The sequence below is a fragment of the Bubalus kerabau genome, chromosome 6 (assembly GCF_029407905.1).
Source record: "Bubalus kerabau isolate K-KA32 ecotype Philippines breed swamp buffalo chromosome 6, PCC_UOA_SB_1v2, whole genome shotgun sequence".
Taxonomy (NCBI): domain Eukaryota; kingdom Metazoa; phylum Chordata; class Mammalia; order Artiodactyla; family Bovidae; genus Bubalus; species Bubalus kerabau.
The window spans coordinates 100,904,782-100,926,949 of record NC_073629.1 but is presented as its reverse complement, the minus strand read 5'-3'; the positions used below and the strand labels follow the sequence as shown (position 1 = coordinate 100,926,949).

The 22,168-nt window shown below is 39.2% G+C and overlaps 1 protein-coding gene and 1 non-coding gene across 5 annotated transcripts in view; both read left to right on the top strand.

The window, feature by feature from the left end:
• The window catches only part of MAST2 (microtubule associated serine/threonine kinase 2), a 212,193-nt gene that overhangs the window by 18,223 nt on the left and 171,802 nt on the right, over nt 1-22,168 (top strand). For all 4 annotated transcript variants that reach the window (XM_055586011.1, XM_055586010.1, XM_055586009.1 and 1 more), the window contains exons 2-3: nt 6,605-6,752; nt 10,211-10,353. In XM_055586011.1, the coding sequence (XP_055441986.1) occupies nt 6,605-6,752; nt 10,211-10,353 (291 nt within the window). The remainder of the gene's footprint in view (nt 1-6,604; nt 6,753-10,210; nt 10,354-22,168) is intronic.
• On the top strand, nt 5,233-5,305 carry TRNAE-CUC (transfer RNA glutamic acid (anticodon CUC)). Its single transcript has one exon. It is a non-coding gene; the product is annotated as a tRNA-Glu (tRNA).

Here is a 22,168-nt window from a genome sequence, read left to right as displayed (position 1 = left end):
TAGAACTGGACATGGAACAACAGACTGGTTCCAAATAGGAAAAGGAGTACCTCAAGGCTGTATATTGTCACCCTACTTATTTAACTTTTATGCAGAGTACATCATGAGAAATGCTGGACTGGAAGAAACACAAGCTGGAATCAAGATTGCAGGGAGAAATATCAATAACCTCAGATATGCAGATGATACCACCCTTATGGCAGAAAGTGAAGAGGAACTAAAAAGCCTCTTGATGAGAGTGAAAGTGGAGAGTGAAATAGTTGGCTTAAAGCTCAACATTCAGAAAACGAAGATCATGGCATCTGGACCCATCATTTCATGGGAAATAGATGGGGAAACAGTGGAAACAGTGTCAGACTTTATTTTTCTGGACTCCAAAATCACTGCAGATGGTGACTGCAGCCATGAAATAAAAGACGCTTACTCCTTGGAAGGAAAGTAATGACCAACCTAGATAGCATATTCAAAAGCAGAGACATTACTTTGCCAACAAAGGTCCATCTAGTCAAGGCTATGGTTTTTCCTGTGGTATGTATGGATGTGAGAGTTGGACTGTGAAGAAGGCTGAGCACCGAAGAATTGATGCTTTTGAACTGTGGTGTTGGAGAAGACTCTTGAGAGTCCCTTGGACTGCAAGGAGATCCAGCCAGTCCATTCTGAAGGAGATGAGCCCTGGGATTTTTTTGGAGGGAATGATGCTAAAGCTGAAACTCCAGTACTTTGGCCACCTCATGCGAAGAGTTGACTCATTGGAAAAGACTCTGATGCTGGGAGGGATTGGGGGCAGGAGGAGAAGGGGACAACAGAGGATGAGATGGCTGGATGGCATCACTGACTCGATATACATGAGTCTGAGTGAACTCCGGGAGTTTGTAACGGACAGGGAGGCCTGGCATGCTGTGATTCATGGGGTCGCAAAGAGTTGGACATGACTGAGCGACTGAACTGAACTAAACAGTTATTGTTTTTTGACTTCCTACTTCTGCATTCCAGTCCCCTATAATGAAAAGGACATCTTTTTTGGGTGTTAGTTCTAAAAGGTCTTGTAGGTCTTCATAGAACTGTTCAACTTCAGCTTCTTCAGCGTTACTGGTTGGGGCATAGGCTTGGATTACTGTGATATTGAATGGTTTGGCTTGGAAACGAACAGAGATCATTCTGTCGTTTTTGTGATTGCATCCAAGTACTGCATTTTGAACTCTTTTGTTGACCATGATGGCTACTCCATTTCTTCTGAGGGATTCCTGCCCGCAGTAGTAGATATAATGGTCATCTGAGTTAAATTCACGCATTCCAGTCCATTTTAGTTCGCTGATTCCTAGAATGTCAATGTTCACTTTTGCCATCTCCTGTTTGACCACTTCCAATTTGCCTTGATTCATGGACCTAACATTCCAGGTTCCTATGCAATATTGCTCTTTACAGCATCGGACCTTGCTTCTATCACCAGTCACATCCACAACTGGGTATTGTTTTTGCTTTTGTTCCATCCCTTCATTCTTCTGGAGTTATTTCTCCACTCTTCTCCAGTAGCATATTGGGCACCTACCGACCTAGGGAGTTCCTCTTTCATTATCCTATCATTTTGCCTTTTCATACTGTTCATGGGGTTCTCAAGGCAAGAATACTGAAGTGGTTTGCCATTATGGACCTAACAGAAGCAGAAGATATTAAGAGGTGGCAAGAATACACAGAAGAACTGTACATAAAAGATCTTCATGACCAAGATAATCATGATGGTGTGATCACTCACCTAGAGCCAGACATCCTGGAATGTGAAGTCAAGTGGGCCCTAGAAAGCATCACTACAAACAAAGCTAGTGGAGGTGATGGAATTCCAGTTGAGCTATTCCAAATCCTGAAAGATGATGCTGTGAAAGTGCTGCATTCAATATTCCAGCAAATTTGGAAAACTCAGCAGTGGCCACAGGACTGGAAAAGGTCAGTTTTCATTCCAATCCCAAAGAAAGGCAATGCCAAAGAATGCTCAAACTACTGCACAGTTGCACTCATCTCACACGCTAGTAAAGTAATGCTCAAAATTCTCCAAGCCAGGCTTTAGCAATACGTGAACCGTGAACTTCCAGATGTTCAAGCTGGTTTTAGAAAAGGCAGAGGAACCAGAGATCAAATTGCCAACATCCGCTGGATCATGGAAAAAGCAAGAGAGTTCCAGAAAAACATCTATTTCTGCCTTATTGACTATGCCAAAGCCTTTGACTGTGTGGATCACAATAAACTGTGGGAAATTCTGAAAGAGATGGGAATACCAGACCACCTGACCTGCCTCTTGAGAAACCTATATGCAGGTCAGGAAGCAACAGTTAGAACTGGACATGGAACGACTGGTTCCAAATAGGAAAAGGAGTACCTCAAGGCTGTACATCGTCACCCATTTTTTATGTTTATTTAACTTCTATGCAAAATACATCATGAGAAATGCTGGGCTGGAAGAAACACAAGCTGGAATCAAGATTGCTAGGAGAAATATCAATAACCTCAGATATGCAGATGATACCACCCTTATGGCAGAAAGTGAAGAGGAACTAAAAAGCCTCTTGATGAAAGTGAAAGAGGAGAGTGAAATAGTTGGCTTAAAGCTCAACATTCAGAAAACGAAGATCATGGCATCTGGTCCCATCACTTCATGGGAAATAGATGGGGAAACAGTGGAAACAGTGTCAGACTTTATTTTTTTGGGCTCCAAGATCACTGCAGATGGTGATTTCAGCCATGAAATTAAAAGATGCTTACTCCTTGGAAGGAAAGTTATGACCAACCTAGATAGCATATTCAAAAGCAGAGACATTACTTTGCCAGCAAAGGTCAGTCTAGTCAAGGCTATGGTTTTTCCTGGGGTTGTGTATGGATGTGAGAGTTGGACTGTGAAGAAAGCTGAGCGCTGAAGAATTGATGCTTTTGAACTGTGGTGTTGGAGAAGACTCTTGAGAGTCCCTTGGACTGCAAGGAGATCTAATCAGTCCATTCTAAAGGAGATCAGTCCTGGGTGTTCTTTGGAAGGACTGATGCTGAAGCTGAAACTCCAGTACTTTGGCCACCTCATGCGAAGAGTTGACTCATTGGAAAAGACTGATGCTGGGAGGAATTGGGGGCAGGAGGAGAAGGGGACGACAGAGGATGAGGTGGCTGGATGGCATCACCGACTCGATGGATGTGAATTTGAGTGAACTCAGGGATTGATGATGGACAGGGAGGCCTGGCGTGCGGCAATTCATGGGGTTGCAAAGTGTCGGACACAACTGAGCGACTGAACTGAATAGTTATTGTAAGAATACTGTAATTTGTAGTTACGTTAATACTGCCATGACAGTGTTTTATTTGTAACCTTGTTTTTCTCACTGTATTTTCTGTATACTATCCAGGCCAAAATCCTGGAAGTCATCCTAGGTTCCTTCCCCTCCTTAACTCCCTATTTTGCCAAAGAATCATTTGATTATAGAAATGCTAGGAACCAGATAGAAATTTGATCCAGTTTAAGCAGAAGGGGGCAGCTTAAGGGTACAGTAATATGCTATGGAACCTGCAAAACATGTGATTTGGCTGGATCTCTCATAAGTGACTAGAAATGGGAACTAGAAAATTGCAAGAAGTAAGTTAGTTTGGAAGTTATATTATAGAAAGGAAGTTCCTCTTCCCATGCCCCTTTTCTTTCTTAGACTGTGTGTTTTATTTGCTTCATTCCCTTTTCTTGTCTTTTAATAAATTCTTCAGTAAATCCAGTAATGTTCTACTGTTTTTAAAAGTCCAGTCTAACTACCATATGTACAATAGATAGCCAGTGGGAATTTGCTATATGACCCAGGGAACTCATACCAGGGCTCTCTAACAGCCTCAAAGGGTGGGAAGGATTGGGAGGTGGGAGGGAGGCTCAAGAAGGAGGGGACATGTATACCTGTGGCTGATTCATGTTGTTGTATGGCAGAAACCAACACAATATTGTAAAGCAATTATCCTCCAATTAAAAAGAAATAAGTCCAGTCTAGCTAGCTGAGCAAGAGAAGCAAGGTACAGAATAGTTCATAAAGAGTGATCTATTTATGTACTCAACTGTGTTCGAAGCCTGGATAGTAATTATCCTGGGGAGATAGTGTAGTGACTGAAAGGGAGCACAGGGGGCTTTCTGGAAAGTGCTTGGTTATGTTTCTTTTTTTTCTTCTTTTTAAATCTTGATGGTGGTTACATGGATATGTTTAACTTGCAAAAATTCTTTAAGTTATATGCTTAGTTATATGTACTTTTATGAAATGAGTAATATACTAAAGTTAAAAGGATGTCCTGGTTTAAAAGTTAAATTTCATTTCCCATTTAATTAACATTTCCTTCCCATTGCAAAGTTTTGATAGGAGAGACTTGGAATAAGAAGGTGCATAGTCTGCTTTCATTTTTCCTCTCCTCTGACTTCTTTTCTTTGGTATGTTATAGGGAATAGGGAGATTGAAAAGGACATGACTTTCTTTTAACTGATGCTGATCTAGTCCTGTTGGTTGTCAGTCCTTTTGTGCCTAAGACTAATTGTTCATCCATACAGTGAAACAGGCATCCAAGTGCTGGCTCTGTCTTGTAGCTCATTTGTAAGTTATTTTGGGAGTATTTTCCTTTCCATTTTGCCTTCATATCAGATATTCCTTCACCTTGTATCTTGTAAGGCCTCCTCACTTCCCTCCACCCACAGCTGCTTGCTGGAGTGTTGCCTCTGTGAATGGCCAGCCCTTTTAGATGGGTTACCAGCTTTAGTGCCCAAACCCTGATTTCTTCATGGTTTCTACTTGATGCATAAGTACTGTTTCATCCTTGTCACACCACTTGGTGGTAATATAGGCTGCTGCCTTGACGCTTTCTCTTTTTGCACTGACTTCTTCCGACTCCCCTTTCTTCCTGCTCATTCCTGATGCAGTTGCCTGGACACATCAATTGCTTCAATGGTTGTTGTTGTTTAGTCGCTCAGTCGTGTCCAACTCTTTGCGACCCCATGGACTACAGCACTCCAGGTCTCCCTGTCTCTCACCATCTCCTGGAGTTCACCCAAGTTCATGGCCATTGAATTGGTGATGCTATCCAACCTTATCCTCTGCTGCCCTCTTCTTTTGCCTTCAGTCTTTCCCAGCATCAGGGTCTTTTTCAATGCTACCAATAATGGTACAGTGCCTTACTATCTCCCATATTATTTTATCCATTTACTACCAGTTTAAAAAATACTTTCTTCTCGGGACTTTCCTGGTGGTTCAGTGGTTGGGACTTTGCACTCTCACTGCTGAGGGCCCAGGTTCGATCCCTGGTCAGGGAACTAAAATCCTACAAGCAGCGCAGTGTGACAAAAAACAAAACAACAAGAAGCAAGAAAACAACTTTTCCCCCTTCCTCTTCAGCTGTTTTTCATCAACCTCACTCTTTTTATGCTGGGGTATTTGTCAGTTATATTCTGGATAGCCACTACCAACGAGTAGTTGTGCTTTCCTGCATGTGAACCCACGTGTCACAGTATGTGAGCCCAGAGGCTTTTAAAAAAATCTTTTCTCCAGGAGGTAGACGTTTCTCCATTTCCTGTGGCTTTTAGTATTGCTGTGGTACCAGGTACTTGTGTCTTGTTTGTAAAATGGCAGGTAATGTACATTTCAGTTATTTCTCCTCATGCTTCTCATTTTTTTTGTACTGTCCAGGTCAGATTGATGTGCTGCTTATCTCTATTTGTTGTAGCTTCCTTCATTGAAATGTAAAAGATAGGCCTCATTTGCCTTTTTTTAAAATAATATTTTCTCATCTAATGCTACTAATTAGGTGGGTGTTTGCTTTAGAATGTCTGCATCTTGATGATGCTTACTGGTGAGGAGGAAGTGGCATTGGGATGGAGTGGGATGGGCTAGACTAAAGGCAAAGGGAAGGCACTTCATATTGTCTGTATTGCCTCCTTTGTACTATTATACTTTTTCATTGAAAACATATATGTAGCTCCTATTATAGAAACATAAGGTCTTCCCTGGTGGCTCAGATGTGAAGAATCCTCCTGCAAAGTGGGAGACCTGGGTTCGATCCCTAGGTCAGGAAGATCCCCTGGAGGAGGGCCAGGCTACCCACTCCAATATTCTTGCCTGGAGAATTATAGACATATGTATTACAGACATATAAAGAAGGCTCTGAGTTTTATTTCAGCTTTAATTGAATGTTAGGGATATTTATAACTTTGTGTGACAGGTATTTTATTATTTATGATTTTTAAGAAACTGAAATATGCTTTTCTTTACTGGATATAATGTGACTAAAAGGAGAAAAGTAAATAAACATAAGTAGACACGTACTCATTATGAATAATATATCCTGTCAAAGTGCCTTATTGTGTCACCTTGAAATCTCATCTCCTATTTTCCCTTTGGGATTTTGTAATCAATGTCTCACATCATTCATGGCATACCGAAACAGTTGTCACTAAGAAATTTGTTTCTGGCTTCAGCTGTTCAATAGGAAATATAAAATGTTGGCACTTTTTAACTGTAATGAATGTTGTAGAGATGTTTAAATATAAAGTTCTTACACTTTCAGAAAAGACGTTAAAGTTTTATGTGTTTTACTTTTTTTTTTTCCTTTGCAGGATGTGGTAACTGGACGTAGTCCCCTGCTCTTCAGGAAGCTCAGTAATCCTGACATATTTTCATCCACTGGAAAAGCTAAACTTCAACGACAACTTAGTCAGGATGACTGTAAGTTACGGAGAGGAAGCCTGGCCAGTTCTTTGTCAGGTAAGTATCTAATTTTTTTTTTTTTTAAGAGTTTTGGGACTGTGTTGTCAATGTTTAAGGGTGTATTAACTTGGCATCTTGACAGCTTCTTCTGTGGTAACAGTCTTCTGTAGAACACTTGTGAGTAAGGCTGTCTTCCTTTCTTTGCTGTTTCCTCATGGCATCTCTGAATCCTAACCTCATGAACCTGCTAGATATTTCTTGATTGACCATTATTACTGGTTATTCCCTTTCAATATGATTTTTGCTCTGTGTTTATTTCTTCAGACTTCACAAACTTTGCTACTTCTTCTTTTCTTTTTTTTTTTCTATTTCTGAAATCCATTCCAAAGGCCATAATGTCTCCCTACCTCTTTCATAGAAAAGTCTTTAAAAGATTCAAAAGGAAAAATTAATACAAGGAAGTCATGCCTAAATAGGAAGCAATTAAAACATGGCATGGTTTTAAGCAGTCAATAGAGTATGAAAAAAGAATCTATTTGACTTTAGTTGAAGAAGGAAAAGTAATCCTATTACATTTCTTGGCCTATAGTGAACAGTATCAATTTCTTTTTTCCTTTGGTTCCTTTTCAGGGCTGTTCCTTGGGTTTTCTCTTCTCACTCTTCTATTGAGATTTTTATTTTGTCTGTCATGTTTTAATCACATAGAGCTGTTTCTTGTTTGTTTCTTTTTCCATAGTGTTCTGCTCTTCTTTGAAGGATGTGTTTTATCTTCTCATTCCCTATGAGTAAATAGATTTTTACTTTTTTAATTAAAATTTTCTTTAAGCTTTCTTTTTTTTTTTTTTGGCTCGCTGAGTCTTCATTGTGGCACACGGGGTCTTCTCTAGTTGCAGAGCACAGGCTCTACAGGGTGTGGACTCTCTGGTTGTGGCATGTGCTTAGTTACCCTGTGGCATGTGGAATCCTAGTTCCCTGACCAGGAGTCGAACCCAGGCCCCCTGTAGTGAGAGTGTGAGTCCTAACCACTGGGCTGCCAGGGAATTCCCTCTTTATTTTCATTTAATGGAGTTTCTAGGGGGACAGAAGATACAAATATGTGGTCATTCAACCATTTTTAACTGGGAATATTTCTTAAAAATAGGCTCTTGAAATCATTTTAAGAATAATAATTAGAATTTTTTTTTAAATTTTTTAAAAATTTTATTTTATTTTTAAACTTTACATAATTGTATTAGTTTTGCCAAATATCAAAATGAATCCGCCACAGGTATACATGTGTTCCCCACCCTGAACCCTCCTCCCTCCTTCCTCCCCATACCATCCCTCTGGGTCATCCCAGTGCTCTAGCCCCAAGCATCCAGTAGAAGAAGTTTTTTTCCTTGAGTTATTTGTGTACTAAAGGGCTAGTTGCTCCATTTGTTCATATTGTTTCTTTTGTTTTAAACTATTTGTGTTCCTCTAATTCTTGACATTTCTTGGTGAGCTTCAAGCCCTTACTAGTATATGTCCATATGGGTTTCGTCTGCTGTTCTGTAAGTCTCTTTCCCCATTAGGCACTTATTTTGAAGTGAGATAGGATTGTGATACTAGCCTTTGGGTATGTAGATGGGAAGTTAACAAACTAATTTTCCTTTAGGTTATATAGCTACTCATCTATAGGCAAATCGCCTGGAGAGCTTGGCAACATTTGTGGAAGGAAGAAAAGAAACTAGGCAGGCTGTACTCCAGGCTTGTGGAGGTTTTGAATAGAGAACCAGTATTATTTTTTGTGGAGGGTTTTATGGAAAGACTTCACATTAAAGCATGTATTTGAGAGCAGACTTGAGAGAAAGCTAGATTTTTTTTTTTTAATTTTGTTTCTGATGAAAAATGTAAAATATACCAGTTACAAAAAATATGAGTGCAGTAAACATGCTTCATGTCAAAGTTGAAAATCTTTACTTTCTTCTCTTTTCCCTCCCTCGAAACCATTTATATATACTTCATTATATTTAAATATACATTTAAAATTTTATGTAAGTATATAAACTTTATTTTAAAAATAAAAATTGAGATCATATGCTATATACTTCCTTTCTGCTATTTTCACTCAACTGAGAACATTGAACATTTTCTCCTGGCTGCAATGTTGAGCTGCCTCATTATTTTTAATGGGTTCAGTATGTCATTATGTGGAGATATTATAATTTCTTTAATTTGTAGTGATCATTTATTTTATCCCCCATTTTATTATAGTGAGAGCATTGCTAGGGTTAACTTTCTGGTCTACTTTTTTTTCCCTTTGCATTCCTACAAATGGAATGCTATGTCCAGGCTTACTCAAATTAAAATTATAATAGGTTTTGCTAAATTGCCCTCCAAATAAGTTCCATCACATTTTGTTTGCAGTAAAAGGGTATGTTATAGCAAAAAAAAAACACCCAACCTACTTTTTGCTCATACCTCTTTATAAGAGTGGTTATTTCTCTGACGAATAGAATTTTGCAGGAAGAAGAAGAGTTTTTAAGTAAATTGGTGATCAAGTTAAAGCCAGGTGAATATGCAGGGCAGAATATTGAAGTTGAATGAGTGAATGGGTTTGGAAAAAGTAGAAAGAGATGAGGCCAGGGAGATAATATGGATTTATGGAGGATCTTTTTAGAGTTTTAAAAGTGTAACTTAGGACTTCCCTGTCAGTCCAGTGGTTAAAACTCTGTGCTTCCCCTGCAGGGTGTGTGGGTTCAGTCTCTGGTCAGGGAACTAAGATCTCACATGCCACATGGTGCTGCCAAATAAAAACAAAAAAACAAAACTAAAAAAGCAACAAAAAGTGTGGCTTAATTGTTTAAACAGAAGGAAGTCATGAGAAGGGGATGACATGACCATATTTGTTTTGATTAGATCACTAGCACCAATGTGAAGAATGGTGTGAGGGAGGGGGTTGAAATAGGACTTGAACCTCAGCTAGAAAGTCATTGCAGTTCTAGGTGCTCAGTCTTTATAAATGACTTTCTTGCAGTCTTTCAGTGGGATTAAGGCATTCAGTCAACTTGGACTGAACACATGGAATCTGGCAAGAGCAGCATAGATTCACATGGAATCTGGCAAGAGCAGCAAAGACATAGTGTTTGTCTTCTGGAAACCTAAGGGCTAAACTTGTCTAGGAGAAGCTTTCAGCTCCACTGTTACCACATTGAGTTGATGAGAAACTAGGTAGGATGGAAGGGACTGGAAAACTCGTGGCCTTCTAGGTTGGGTGTTAGGTTGGAACAAGCCTGTTAGGTTGGAAGCTGGGCGGTTGCATGGTGGTGGATATTACAGAGAATTTAAAATCATCGACTCAGTTCAGTATTCCACTTGGATTTCTCCACCGCCAACATAGGTGGGATTTTTTAGAGGGCTGCAGATCCTAAAATGGATGTGGAGGGGCTTCACTTTGTTTTGGATCAATGTACTTTTAATCCATTTGCTGTCATTGTATTTTTTTCATTTTGTTAATTAATAATTTGTTAATTTTCCAAACGTTGTGTTTGAAGGTAAGCAGCTGCTCCCCTTGTCCGGCAGTGCACACAGCAGCGTGGGACAGGTGACTTGGCAGTCTTCAGGAGAAGCGTCCAACCTGGTGCGGATGAGGAATCAGTCCCTCGGACAGTCTGCGCCTTCTCTTACCGCTGGCTTGGTAAGTGTTAGTACAGATGCTCCCTTGCTCTGTGAACAGATCCTTGGTTGTCATTTGTCATTACTACAGCTATTATTTTTCCTTTAGGATTTGGCTAGATTAATTTCTCAAAGCAAACAACGGAAAAGAATGGAATTTAATGGACTATATTCTGAATGCACTCTCATGCTGTCACTGGTACTGACTATGTAATGAGAGTCAATAAAAAGATTCAGTATGATTTGAACCTTAATGGATAAATTTCCTGAGACAGAGCTTTCTTATGGAAATGATTCTAAATCTTGTGAAGTTGTGTTGCTTCCGTATATAGCTCTGTGGTATACATATTTAGTACGCGTCGATAGGGAACATGTTTTACACAGAGTAGGCACTTCAGTATATATTAAGTGAAAGAATGAGCCTCTTCTTTGTCTCGCTTTGTATAGTAGACAGGACCTAACAGGTTAAGCTGTATAGTCTGGGCAGGTTGTTTTCTGCCTGTTGTTGCATCTTGTACCCTTTTACCCTCAGTGGTCTGTTTACTTAGGGAATCCATTGACTTTCTATTGATCTCAACCCTCTTCCATCTATCTGTAAGACAAGGCAGACTAGTAATTTGCAGGATATAATAACAGAAGCTTGTTCCCATTAAGATAAGTTCATCTACTCTTTGGGACCATAAATCTTTTGGGTTGGCATAAAGGGAGTAGAAAGCTTTGTCCATTTGTTCATCCAAGAAAGTGGGGATGGGGGAAGAAGTCTTCTTATAGCAGGTGGGAAGTTAGTTTTTGGATCAAAAGATTTCTTGATATGACCTGAGGTTTGTGATTTTAGGCTACAGGGATAATTGGCATCATTTGTGGAACTTCCCCAACTTTTTATTTTGAAAATACCAAACTTGCATAAAAATGGAAAGAATGGCAATTAAACTTACTTAGATTGACCAATTTGGTTGTAACTTTATATTTTGTCACATTTGTTCTATCTGTGTGTATATGTATATATTTTTTTCCCTGAAGATTTCAAAGCAAGTAACAAACATTATGCTATCTCACCCTCAAGTATTTTTCCTAAAATCAAGAGACAGTCTCCTAAATAACCACAATATATAACGGACCCTTGAACAACAGGGATTTGAACTGAGTGGGCCTAATTATATATGGATTTTTTTCCCATGAATACTACCAGATCCATGGTTGGTTGAATCCTGGAATGCAGAACTGTGGATAGGGAGGACCAGCTGTAAATTTATACTTGGATTTTCCACTGCATGGGGATGGGGAGGGATTGGGAGATGTCAGCACCTCTAACCCTTGTGTTGTTCAAGAGTCATCTATATTACCAGATCTGAGAAGTTTAACATAAATTTAATTAAAAAAAATTTCAGATTTCTCCGCTTGTTTTCAACATGTCTATTAAAGCCCCACCTCTCTCCTCTTTTAACCTCTGGAACTTAAAAAAATCCATGCCCCATTGTAGAGATTTTGATCCAGTGGGTCTGGAGTGGTCCCAGGCATCCGTATTTGCTTTAAATACGCTCTTTTGAGAACTGCTGCCATTAAGGTAAAGCTGAATGTTTCATTTTAAGGTGGTTTGTTGCAGAGGAAATTACTGGACTGAGTTTGCTGAATTCCTAGCCTAACAATTGAAGTAGAATATTCCTGAATTAATTTTTTTTTAAAAAAAGCTTGTTGAAATATAATTCACATATGATAAAATTACTCATTTAAACTGTACAATTGAGTGATTTTTAGTATATTCATAGATGCAGCCATCACTGCAGTCAGTTTTAGAATATATTCATCATATCAGGAAGAATTCTTAGGCCCTTTAGTTATCACCTTATTTTCATCTCTCTCTGCTGCTACTGCTGCTAAGTCACTTCAGTCGTGTCTGACTCTGTGCGACCCCATAGACGGCAGCCCACCAGGCTCCGCCATCCTTGGGATTCTCCAGGCAAGAACACTGGAGTGGGTTGTCATTTCCTTCTCCAATGCATGAAAGTGAAAAGTGAAAATGAAGTCGCTCAGTCGTCTCGGACTCTTAACGACCCCATGGACTGCAGCCCACCAGGCTCTTCTGTCCATGGGATTTTCCAGGCAAGAGTACTGGAGTGGGGTGCCATTGCCTAATATACTTTCTGCCTGCATAGATTTACCTATTCTATCCATTTCATATAAATTGAATCCTATATGTGGCCTTTTGTAATTGGCTTCTTCCATTAAAATGATGTTTTTAAGGTTCCTCCATTGTGTAGCATGTATTATGTCACTCCTTTTTACCGCTGAATAGTATTCTATTGTATGAATATACCATATTTTATCTGTTTGTCAGTTGATTGACATTTGGGTTGTTTTTTCCTTTATTATGAATAATGAACATTTGTTTACAGCATTCATATGGACAGTTTTCATTTTTCTTGGGAGTGGAATTACTTGGTCTTATGATAACTGTTTAAGTGCAGCAGTGTTTGATAAACTGCAGTGTATGATGATTTTGGTTTCTTCACATCTTCATCAGCATTTGCTATTGTCTGTCTTGATTTTAGTCATCCTAGTAGTTCTGAAGTGATATCTGTGGTTTTGATTTGTGTTTTCCTAATGACAGTAAGCATCCTTTTATGTGATTATCGGCCCTTTGTATATCTTTTGAAGAAATGTGTATTCAGACTCTTTGCTCATTTAAAAAATTGGGTTATTTGTCTTTTTATGGGTGTATAAAATAATTACTTCTCTAGAACTGAATCTAGCTATGTCTTTCCTCCCAGGGATCTGCCTTTTGTTTCCTCTTGTGCTTTTCTTCCTCAGCAATTTACTTATGGTAACCTCAGGCTAGTTCCTCCTTTTCCATCCTCGTAATCAAGGATTTCCAGTTGAAAATTTTATGTTTGATGGCACATTTGATAGTTAGTGTTGAATACTTTCCTTGCTTTGACTTACTGTACACTGAATATACCTTGATGCCACCCCAGCTTCTGTGGCATTTCTAAAAAAGTCTGTCCTATAATGTATCCTTGTTGTTAATAGAATCATGGCCATATACAGCCCACAGATCCATATATAGTCTGCAGACCCATATACAGTCCACAGACCCAGCCTCCAGAGAATTTTTGGGTCTACAAGATTCACATATAACAAAAAACCAATTTAAAAATAATAAGACAACATTTAATAGAATAAGGAACTAAGGGGACAGGAATTGTCTTGGGTGTAATGATTGGGGAGATAATTTGCAGGAGGTTAGATTTGACCAGCGTCTGGAGAACAATTAGCCAAAAGCCTGAGTGTAGCAACTATTTTCATTTTGAGGCCATCTGGGTGATTGTGTTTGTGAGATTTTTGGACTTCTCTCTCATTTCCTAGTATCTATTGAGAGGATTTCTCTGAATGTCCATTTTCCCTATATATGTAGAAACTATGATTCCAATTACTGGTTTCTAAAGCATGTATAAAAAGAATCATCCAATCATATTACTATATTGTATGTTCCTAGGGATAGGGAAGAACTTAGATGGCATCTTGTCCAAGATTAGTTATTCATCTTAAAATATATGCATGGTTCTATCTCTTGTTTGTGAAGATTCCTTAGAGAAGAAAATGGCAACTCACTCCAGTATTCTTGCCTGAAAAATCCCACAGACAGAGGAACCTGATGGGCTACAGTCCATGGGTTGCAGAGTCGGACATGACTGAGTGTGGCACATATTTGTTCAGGAACTGTTGACCAAAACCTCCCACCTAGGCCAGGCACAATGATATCTGCTTGCCTGAATTGTCTCACAACAGGAGGTTCCCGTAAAGAACTCGGTGCTGCTCCCCAAAACTAACCTGGAGAATTTGGGAAGGCCAAAAGGAGGAGGGAGGAGATGGTGTGTCCTGCCAACTGTCCAGAAGCCCTCACACTGAAATCCATCTTGGCTGAGAGACGCACAGGCCACCAGGAAGGACTCTGAGTCAGAGGAAATTTGGGCCAAGCAAGATGATTGGCCAGAGACAACCCGGAAACTAATCCTGTTACTGTAAAACCTGAGACTTCGAGCCATGTGGCAGAGCAGTTCTCCTGGGTTCCCTTACCCTGCTGCTCTCCACCTGGGTGTTCATTCCCAATAAAGTTTTTTGCTTTTTGCCTGCATGTGTCTCCTCAGACAGTTCATTTCCAAGTGTTGGACAAGAGCTCCACTCTTGGGCCCTGGAAGGGGTCCACCTTCCTACAATATATATACATATCCTTATATACTATAAATTATATGATATACATATATACATGTATATGTGTCTTAAGACATAGATATATAAGAATATATATATATAATCTTTAAGGTTAATTCCTGCTTTGCTTTCTCATGAATATGCCAAGTAGTATCTGCAACTTTGATCTTTGTCTAAGACTCACTCATCTGTTTATTCTGCCTCTGTGTTCCCCTAAACCAGTTCTTCAGCTGTTAACTAGCACCATGACCCCCTTCCCTGCCCCGATAGCCCAAAACCAGAGACCTGGAAGTCTATTTTGACTCTTCCTTTCCCTTATTCTCCCCCATCCAATCACCCAGTGAATCCTAGCTCCAAACATTTCTACGAGGTCTACCTTTTTTCACCTTAGACTTTTTTCACCAGTCTAAGCCACGTTTACAATCTCTTTGATCATTGCTGGGACCTCATTACTGTTAATTCATTCTTTTTCCTTTCTAACCACTCTCCACTCTAAAGTCTATTCTTTCAAAAAGAAAATCTGATTTTGGCTATTGTTTTTTCTTTTAGTTTTATCTTGTAAATTTTCATTTAGTTAATGTTTATCCAGCATCAATGTTTAAAATATTTCCATAGCTTCCTGTAACAATTATCATAAAATACAATAATCAGTCATTATTGAGTGGATGAATTTTCATTGGCATTAGCAAATTGTCAATGAGAAATTGAGACCACAGATGGAAAGATGAGGCTTGGATGATTTTTCTCTGAAATCAGTCTGTTGGGTTCAAGTAATTTATACTGAGGTTGACCTAACCCATGAATTGTGCCAGACATTCAGATTTTAATAGAAGGGCTGTACATACCAGGAATCTAACTGATAGCGTTTGACTAATTCTTTCTTTACTGGTAGACAGGACCTTCACAGGACTGATGCATGCATACCAAGTTGCTTAGTCATGTCTGACTCTTTGCAACCCCATGGACTGTAGCCCTTTAGGCTCCTCTTTCCATGGAATTCTCCAGGCGAGAATACTGGAGTGGGTTGCCATATCTTTCTCCAGGGAATCTTCCCGACCCACAGATCGAACCCGCAGTTTTTGCATCTCCTGCATTAGCAAGTGAATTCTTTACCAACTGTGGTTATAGGAATTGTCATTTGCAAAGAATGGCTCTTTCCATCATCGTGTTCCTCGTTGACATGTAACGTTGTACCCGGTACATAGCAGGCAATGTCTAATTATTCACTGAAGGAGTAAAGGACTTTTGGAATACCTTTGCTAATATTATTGCTGGTTGGATTAACACTTGTTTGAAATATAATATCCACAAAAGAAGGTTGATTTAATGTGTTGGTACCAGCCTGAAATGATGTCACACAGACCTCTATTTTTATCCTTGTCCTAATTGCCATTTTAATCAATTTCTTGGATAAAGACACTGAAGAAATTACTTATTACATATGCTGATGGCACATTTCCATTGTTGAATGTTAAGTTCAGTCAGAGCCTCACAAATGACGGTTCAAGAAGGACCAGCACAATGAGATTTAACAGAGAGAAAAGTAACCTTTGAAAAGCCAAAGCACTGGATTGAAGGACTTACCTGGTGGTACATTGAATAGGAATCTGCCTGCCAATGCAAGGGACACGGATTTGATCTCTGGCCTGAGAAGATTCTACATGCCATGGGCAACTAAAGCCCGTGTGCCACAATTGCTGAGCCTGTGCACCGCAATTACTGAGCCCACACTCCAGCTGCAATTGCTGGAGCTTGTGTGCTCTAGAGCCCATGAGCCACAACTAATGAGCCCCTGGTCCACAACTACTGAAGCCCACACATCCTAAAGCCCACAAGCCACAACTGCTGACTCCTTACAGTGGAAGCACGGAATCCTAACCATTGGACAGCCAGGGAATTTCCTATTATTGTTATTATTTATTTATTCGGTTGTATTGGGTTTTAGTTGTGGTGCATGAGCTTGGTGGTTGCAGCCCAACTAAGCATGGGCTAGGTTGCCTCGGCATGTGGGATCTTTGTTCCCAACCCGTGATCAAAACTGGGTCTCCTGACTTGGAAGGTGGATTCTTAACCACTGGATCACCAGGAAAGTCCTATTATTGTATTCTTAACTTAGTGTTTCAGCACTTTTTTGAGGTGACATAACTGGGGTATGCTTTTGAAGTAATTGAGAATCCAAGGGACTTCCCTGGTGGTCCAGTGGTTAAGACTTTGGGCTTCCAGTGCAGGGTTCAGTCCCCTGCCAGGTAAGTAAAATCCCATATGCTTCATGGTGTGGCCAAAAAAAGCAGTCCAAGATACTCCTTTCAACCTTTCCCTGTGTTTCTTAACTCGTATGATTATTCTTTAATTTTCACACATGGCTTCAAAGAGAAATACCGTAGTTTTCAGATCTGTATGTGGTTGCGTCACCACCACCACCAAAATCATGATACAGATAAAGAAAATCATGGTATGGAAATTTCTGTCACCCTGAAATATTCCCTTGTGTCCCTTTACAATCAGTTCTTTCCCCTGCCAGCCCTTGGCAAACACTAACCTGCTTTCTGTCTCTGATTTTTTTTGTCTTTTCCAGAATTTCTTGTAAATGGAATCATACAGCATGTGATCTTTTGTGTTTGACGTCTTTCACTTAACATAATGGTTTTGAGATTCATCCACCCTGTTTTTGAGCATTGGTAGTTCCTTTTTATTGATGAAACAATTCCATTGGTCTGGGTATATCAGACTTTGTTTATTCACCAGTTGATGATCATTTGGATTGCTTCTCGTTTTTTGCCTGTTGTGGAGAAAACTGCTATGAAAGTTTGTGTACAAGTATTTGTGTGGACTTATGCTTTCATTTCTGTTGGATAAATACCTACGAATGAGATTCCTGGAATATATGTCAAGTGTTTGGTGTATGTTTATCTAGATGAGAAACTGGCATTTTTGCATTCCCACCAGCAGTTGTTCCACATCCTTTTCAGTACTGGGTATTGTTATTTTAATTTTAGCCATTCTAATGGGTGTGTAGGGATATCTCATTGTGGTTTTAATTTGCATATCCCTGATGACCAGTGAGGCTGAAAAGCAATTCAGCCTCATTAGTCATCAGGGATATATATATATATATATATAGTGAATTGAAGTCGCTCAATCGTGTCCGCCTCTTTGTGACCCCATGGACTGTAGCCTATCAGGCTCCTCCATCCATGGGACTTTCCAGGCAAGAGTGCTGGAGTGGATTGCCATTTTCTTCTCCAGGGGATCTTCCCGACCCAGGAATCGAACCCAGGTCTCCCGCATTGCAGGCAGACATTTTACCATCTGAGCCACTAGGGAAGCCCCTTTTTTATATATATATATATATATATATATATATATATATATATATATATATGTACACACACACACCACACACACACTTTTAAAAAAATGAATTAAGTTTTTATTCAAAATTAAAAGCTGAATTTTAAAGAAACTTTTATAAATTACATAAAAGAAAGTTAGGAGGGACAATCACAAGTCTGCAAAAATAATTACAAAAGTATCTAAGGCAAAAAAAAAGAACCAATATCTAAGGCAGCATGAATACAGACCATGTCACAGCATGGTGACCTAACTGTGATATAAATAAGACATAACTAACATTTGCACCAAGACCAGAATTTTTTAAAAAAGCAAAACATAACTTGAGAGGCTTAGTTCTGCTTGAGCTTCACCCAGATCCTTAATGGGTTTACACTATGTCATTGTTTTAAACAAACACATCATGTCAAACTATAAATTACATAGATGTGATTCTTTGAATTACTTGTTCAGATCTTCTGTCCTTTAAAAATTTTAGGTTGTTTCTCTTCTTATTATTGAATGTTATGAGTTCTTTGTATATTCTGGATACAAATTATATATCAGTTCAGTTCAGTCGCTCAGTTGTGTTTGACTCTTTGCAACCCCATGAACCACAGCACGCCAGGCCTCCCTGTCTATCATCAACTCCTGGAGTCCACCCAAACCCATGTTCATTGAGTCGGTGATACCATCCAACCATCTCATCCTCTGTCGTCCCCTTCTCCTCCTACCCTCAATCTTTCCCAGCATCAGGGTCTTTTCAAATGAGTCAGCTCTTCGCATCAGGTGGCCAAAGTATTGGAGTTTCAGCTTCAGCATCAGTCCTTCCAATGAATATTCAGGACTGATTTCCTTTAGGATGGACTGGTTGGGTCTCCTTGCAGCCCAAGGGATTCTCAAGAGTCCTCTCCAACACCACAGTTCAAAGGCATCAATTTTTGGGCACTCAGCTTTCTTTATAGTCCAACTCTCAGATCTGTACATGACCACTGGAAAAACCATAGCCTTGACTAGACAGACCTTTGTTGACAAAGTAATGTCTCTGCTTTTTAATATGCTATCTAGGTTGGTCATAACTTTCCTTCCAAGGAGTAAGTGTCTTTTAATTTCATGGCTGCAGTCACCATCTGCAGTGATTTTGGAGCCCCCCAAAATAAAGTCTGACACTGTTTCCACTGTTTCCCCATATATTTCCTATAAAGTGATGGGACTGGATGCCATGATCTTAGTTTTCTGAATATTGAGCTTTAAGCCAACTTTTTCACTCTCTTCTTTCACCTTCATCAAGAGGCTCTTTAGTTCTTCTTCACTTTCTGCCATAAATGCTAAGTATTTCTCCCTGTCTGTGGCTTATGTTTTCATTTTCTTATCACTGTTTTGTACAAAAATCTATATATAAAATTAGGCAAAGATCAGCTGTATTTCTATAACACAATGAAATTGAAATTACTATTTATAATTGCTTACAAATGAAATAACCCACTCCAGTGTTCTTGCCTGGAGAATCCCAGGGACAGCAGGGCCTGGTGGGCTGTTGTCTAGGGGGTCGCACAGAGTCGGACACTACTGAAGCGACTTAGCAGTAGCAGCAGCACAATTGAAATAAAGAGAAATTTTTAAAAGTTATTTGCAAGACCGGTACATTTTATTTTTTTTTTAAGACCAGTATATTTTAAAGTATAAAACATTACTGAGAGAATTTAAAAAAGACTTAAGTGATTGGAAAATATATGTTTATGGATTGGAAGACTCAGTGTCATTAAGATGTAAATTCTCCTATTGATCTATAAATTCAGTGCACTTCCAGTCAAAACCCAAGCAGTATTTTTCAGAAATTTATATTGAAATGGAAAGGGCCTAAAATAATGAAAACAATATTAAAAAAGAAGACCAGAGTTGAAGGAATCATCCCACCTGATTTTATGAGTCTCTATAAAGGAGATCAGTCCTGCGTATTCATCATTTGGAAAAACTGATGTTGAGAATGAAACTCCAATACTTTGGCCACCTGATGCGAAGAGCTGACTCATTTGAAAAGACCCTGATGCTGGGAAAGATTGAGGGCAGGAGGAGAAGGGGACGACAGAGGATGAGATGGTTGGATGGCATCACCGACTCAATGGACATGGGTTTGGGTGCACTCCGGGAGTTGGTGATGGACAGGGAGGCCTGGCGTGTTGCGGTTCATGGGGTCACAAAGAGTTGGACACGACTGAGCGACTGAACTGAACTGAAAGGTACACTAATCGACATTGTGATCTTGGTATAAAGATACACAAATCACTGAAACAGAACAGAAAATGTAGAAATAGACAAATATGCGGGGTAATTTAATGGTAAAAGATAGTCATTCCAACAATGGTGCTAGAACAGTTTACATGGGGGAAAAAATGCACCTTGATCCTTACCCCATGTTATATATAAAAATTAAGTTGAAGTGGGTAATTGACAGTTGTAAGAGCTGAAGTTATAAAGCATATAAAGGAAAACAGGAGAAAGTCTGTGATTTGGGATGAGGCAAAGGTTTCTCAGGGCACAAAAAGCACAAGCCATAAGAAGGAAAAAGTTTGACTTTATCAAGTAGTATAAAATATTGAAGTGTTCAATGTATTAAGAATTATAGGAGTACATGTTTTAAAAAGTGCATTCACTGCCTATTAACTTGAGAATCCCTCTCCTTCCACTCTTGGTTTCTTTCTTTTTTGTAAGAGGAATGTGTTTCTTATGCCATCTAGTGTCTTTTCAAAGGTATGAGAATAAGGTTTCATCAGTTCAGTTCAGTCGCTCGGTCGTGTCCGACTCTTTGCGACCCCATGAACCACAGCACGCTAGGCCTTGGTATTCATCACCAACTCCTGGAGTTTACCCAAACTCATGTCCATCAAGTCGGTGATGCCATCCAACCATCTCATCCTCCGTTGTCCCCTTCTCCTCCTGCCCTCAGTCTTTCCCAACATCAGGGTCTTTTCCAGCTCTTTGCATCAGGTGGCCAAAGTATTGGAGTTTCAGCTTCAACATCAGTCCTTCCAATGAATACCCAGGACTGATCTCCTTTAGGATGGACTGGTTGGACCTCCATAAGAGTTTTTAAAATAAAAGTTGGGAAACTTTCATGAGATTTCCACAGAATATTAGCAGTCTGATTGCTTGTTCTCAAGAATATTTTTGAGAAGCAAAAGAATAGGCTCATTATCTTACCTGAACAAATTTCGAGCTGAATTTTATAAACATTTTTATATCTTTGTGATAGTTTGTAAAGAATGTAAGATGTACAACTTCAAAAATAGTGGTTTCCATATTTAAAACATTTAAAATTTAAAAAATTTTAGATAAATTAGTTGATTGATTAGGACTATTGGAAGACATCTTATTGATTTTATTAAGAGTTAGAATAAATGACAGTGTTTATGCAAGTATTTCATAAAGAAAAAAGGATTATTAAATCACTAGTTAAAAGTTATAGCTACAGATTTTGTTCTGTTTTGTTTTTGTTTTAAATTTTTTACAGAAAGTCTTTTAAATTGGACCATTAATGCTGTGTATTGCTGTGTATAAGTGTAATAGTGCTGAGGAAAGATTGAAAGGTGTTGATATTGGCACATTCTGTCATGTAAAGAAAATAGAATTACTGGAGATATTTGAGTTGGAATAGGCTTCCCTGGTGGCTCAGACAGTAAAGAGTCTGCCTACAATGCGGGGGATATGGGTTTGATCCCTGGGTCTGGGGAAGATCCCTGGGTTGGGAATATCCCTTGGAGAAGGGAATAGGGAATGGCAACCCACTCCAGTATTCTTACCTGGAGAATCCTATGGAGAGAGGAGCTTGGCAGGGTACAGTTCATGGGGTCTCAACGAGTTGGACATGACTGAGCGACTAATACACACATTTGAGTTGGGGTAGAGAACTAATTTTACTAGACCTTATACTTGGGTTCTTTTACATATATTATCCTTTATTTTCTCTGGAACATGAATTTTCTTTTTGTAAGCTAGACATAGTTAACCTTATTTTATAGGTGAGGAAATTCAGACCTGCAGAGATATATTCATTTGTCCATTCATTCCACAAATATTTTTGAGGTACCCACTATGTATCACCACTGTACTGGATGCTGGTAATACAACAGTGAACAATACAAAGTAAAGTACTTCGCTATAGGATAGTGGGTGAATATTAGAATAGGGACTCAAAACTGGGTCTGACTCTGGGGTCTGTTTCAAGACTTGTAGGTAAGTAGAGAGGAAAGTCTTCAGCAAGTTGGAAAATTTGAATTGCATTTTTTTGCTTTGACTTG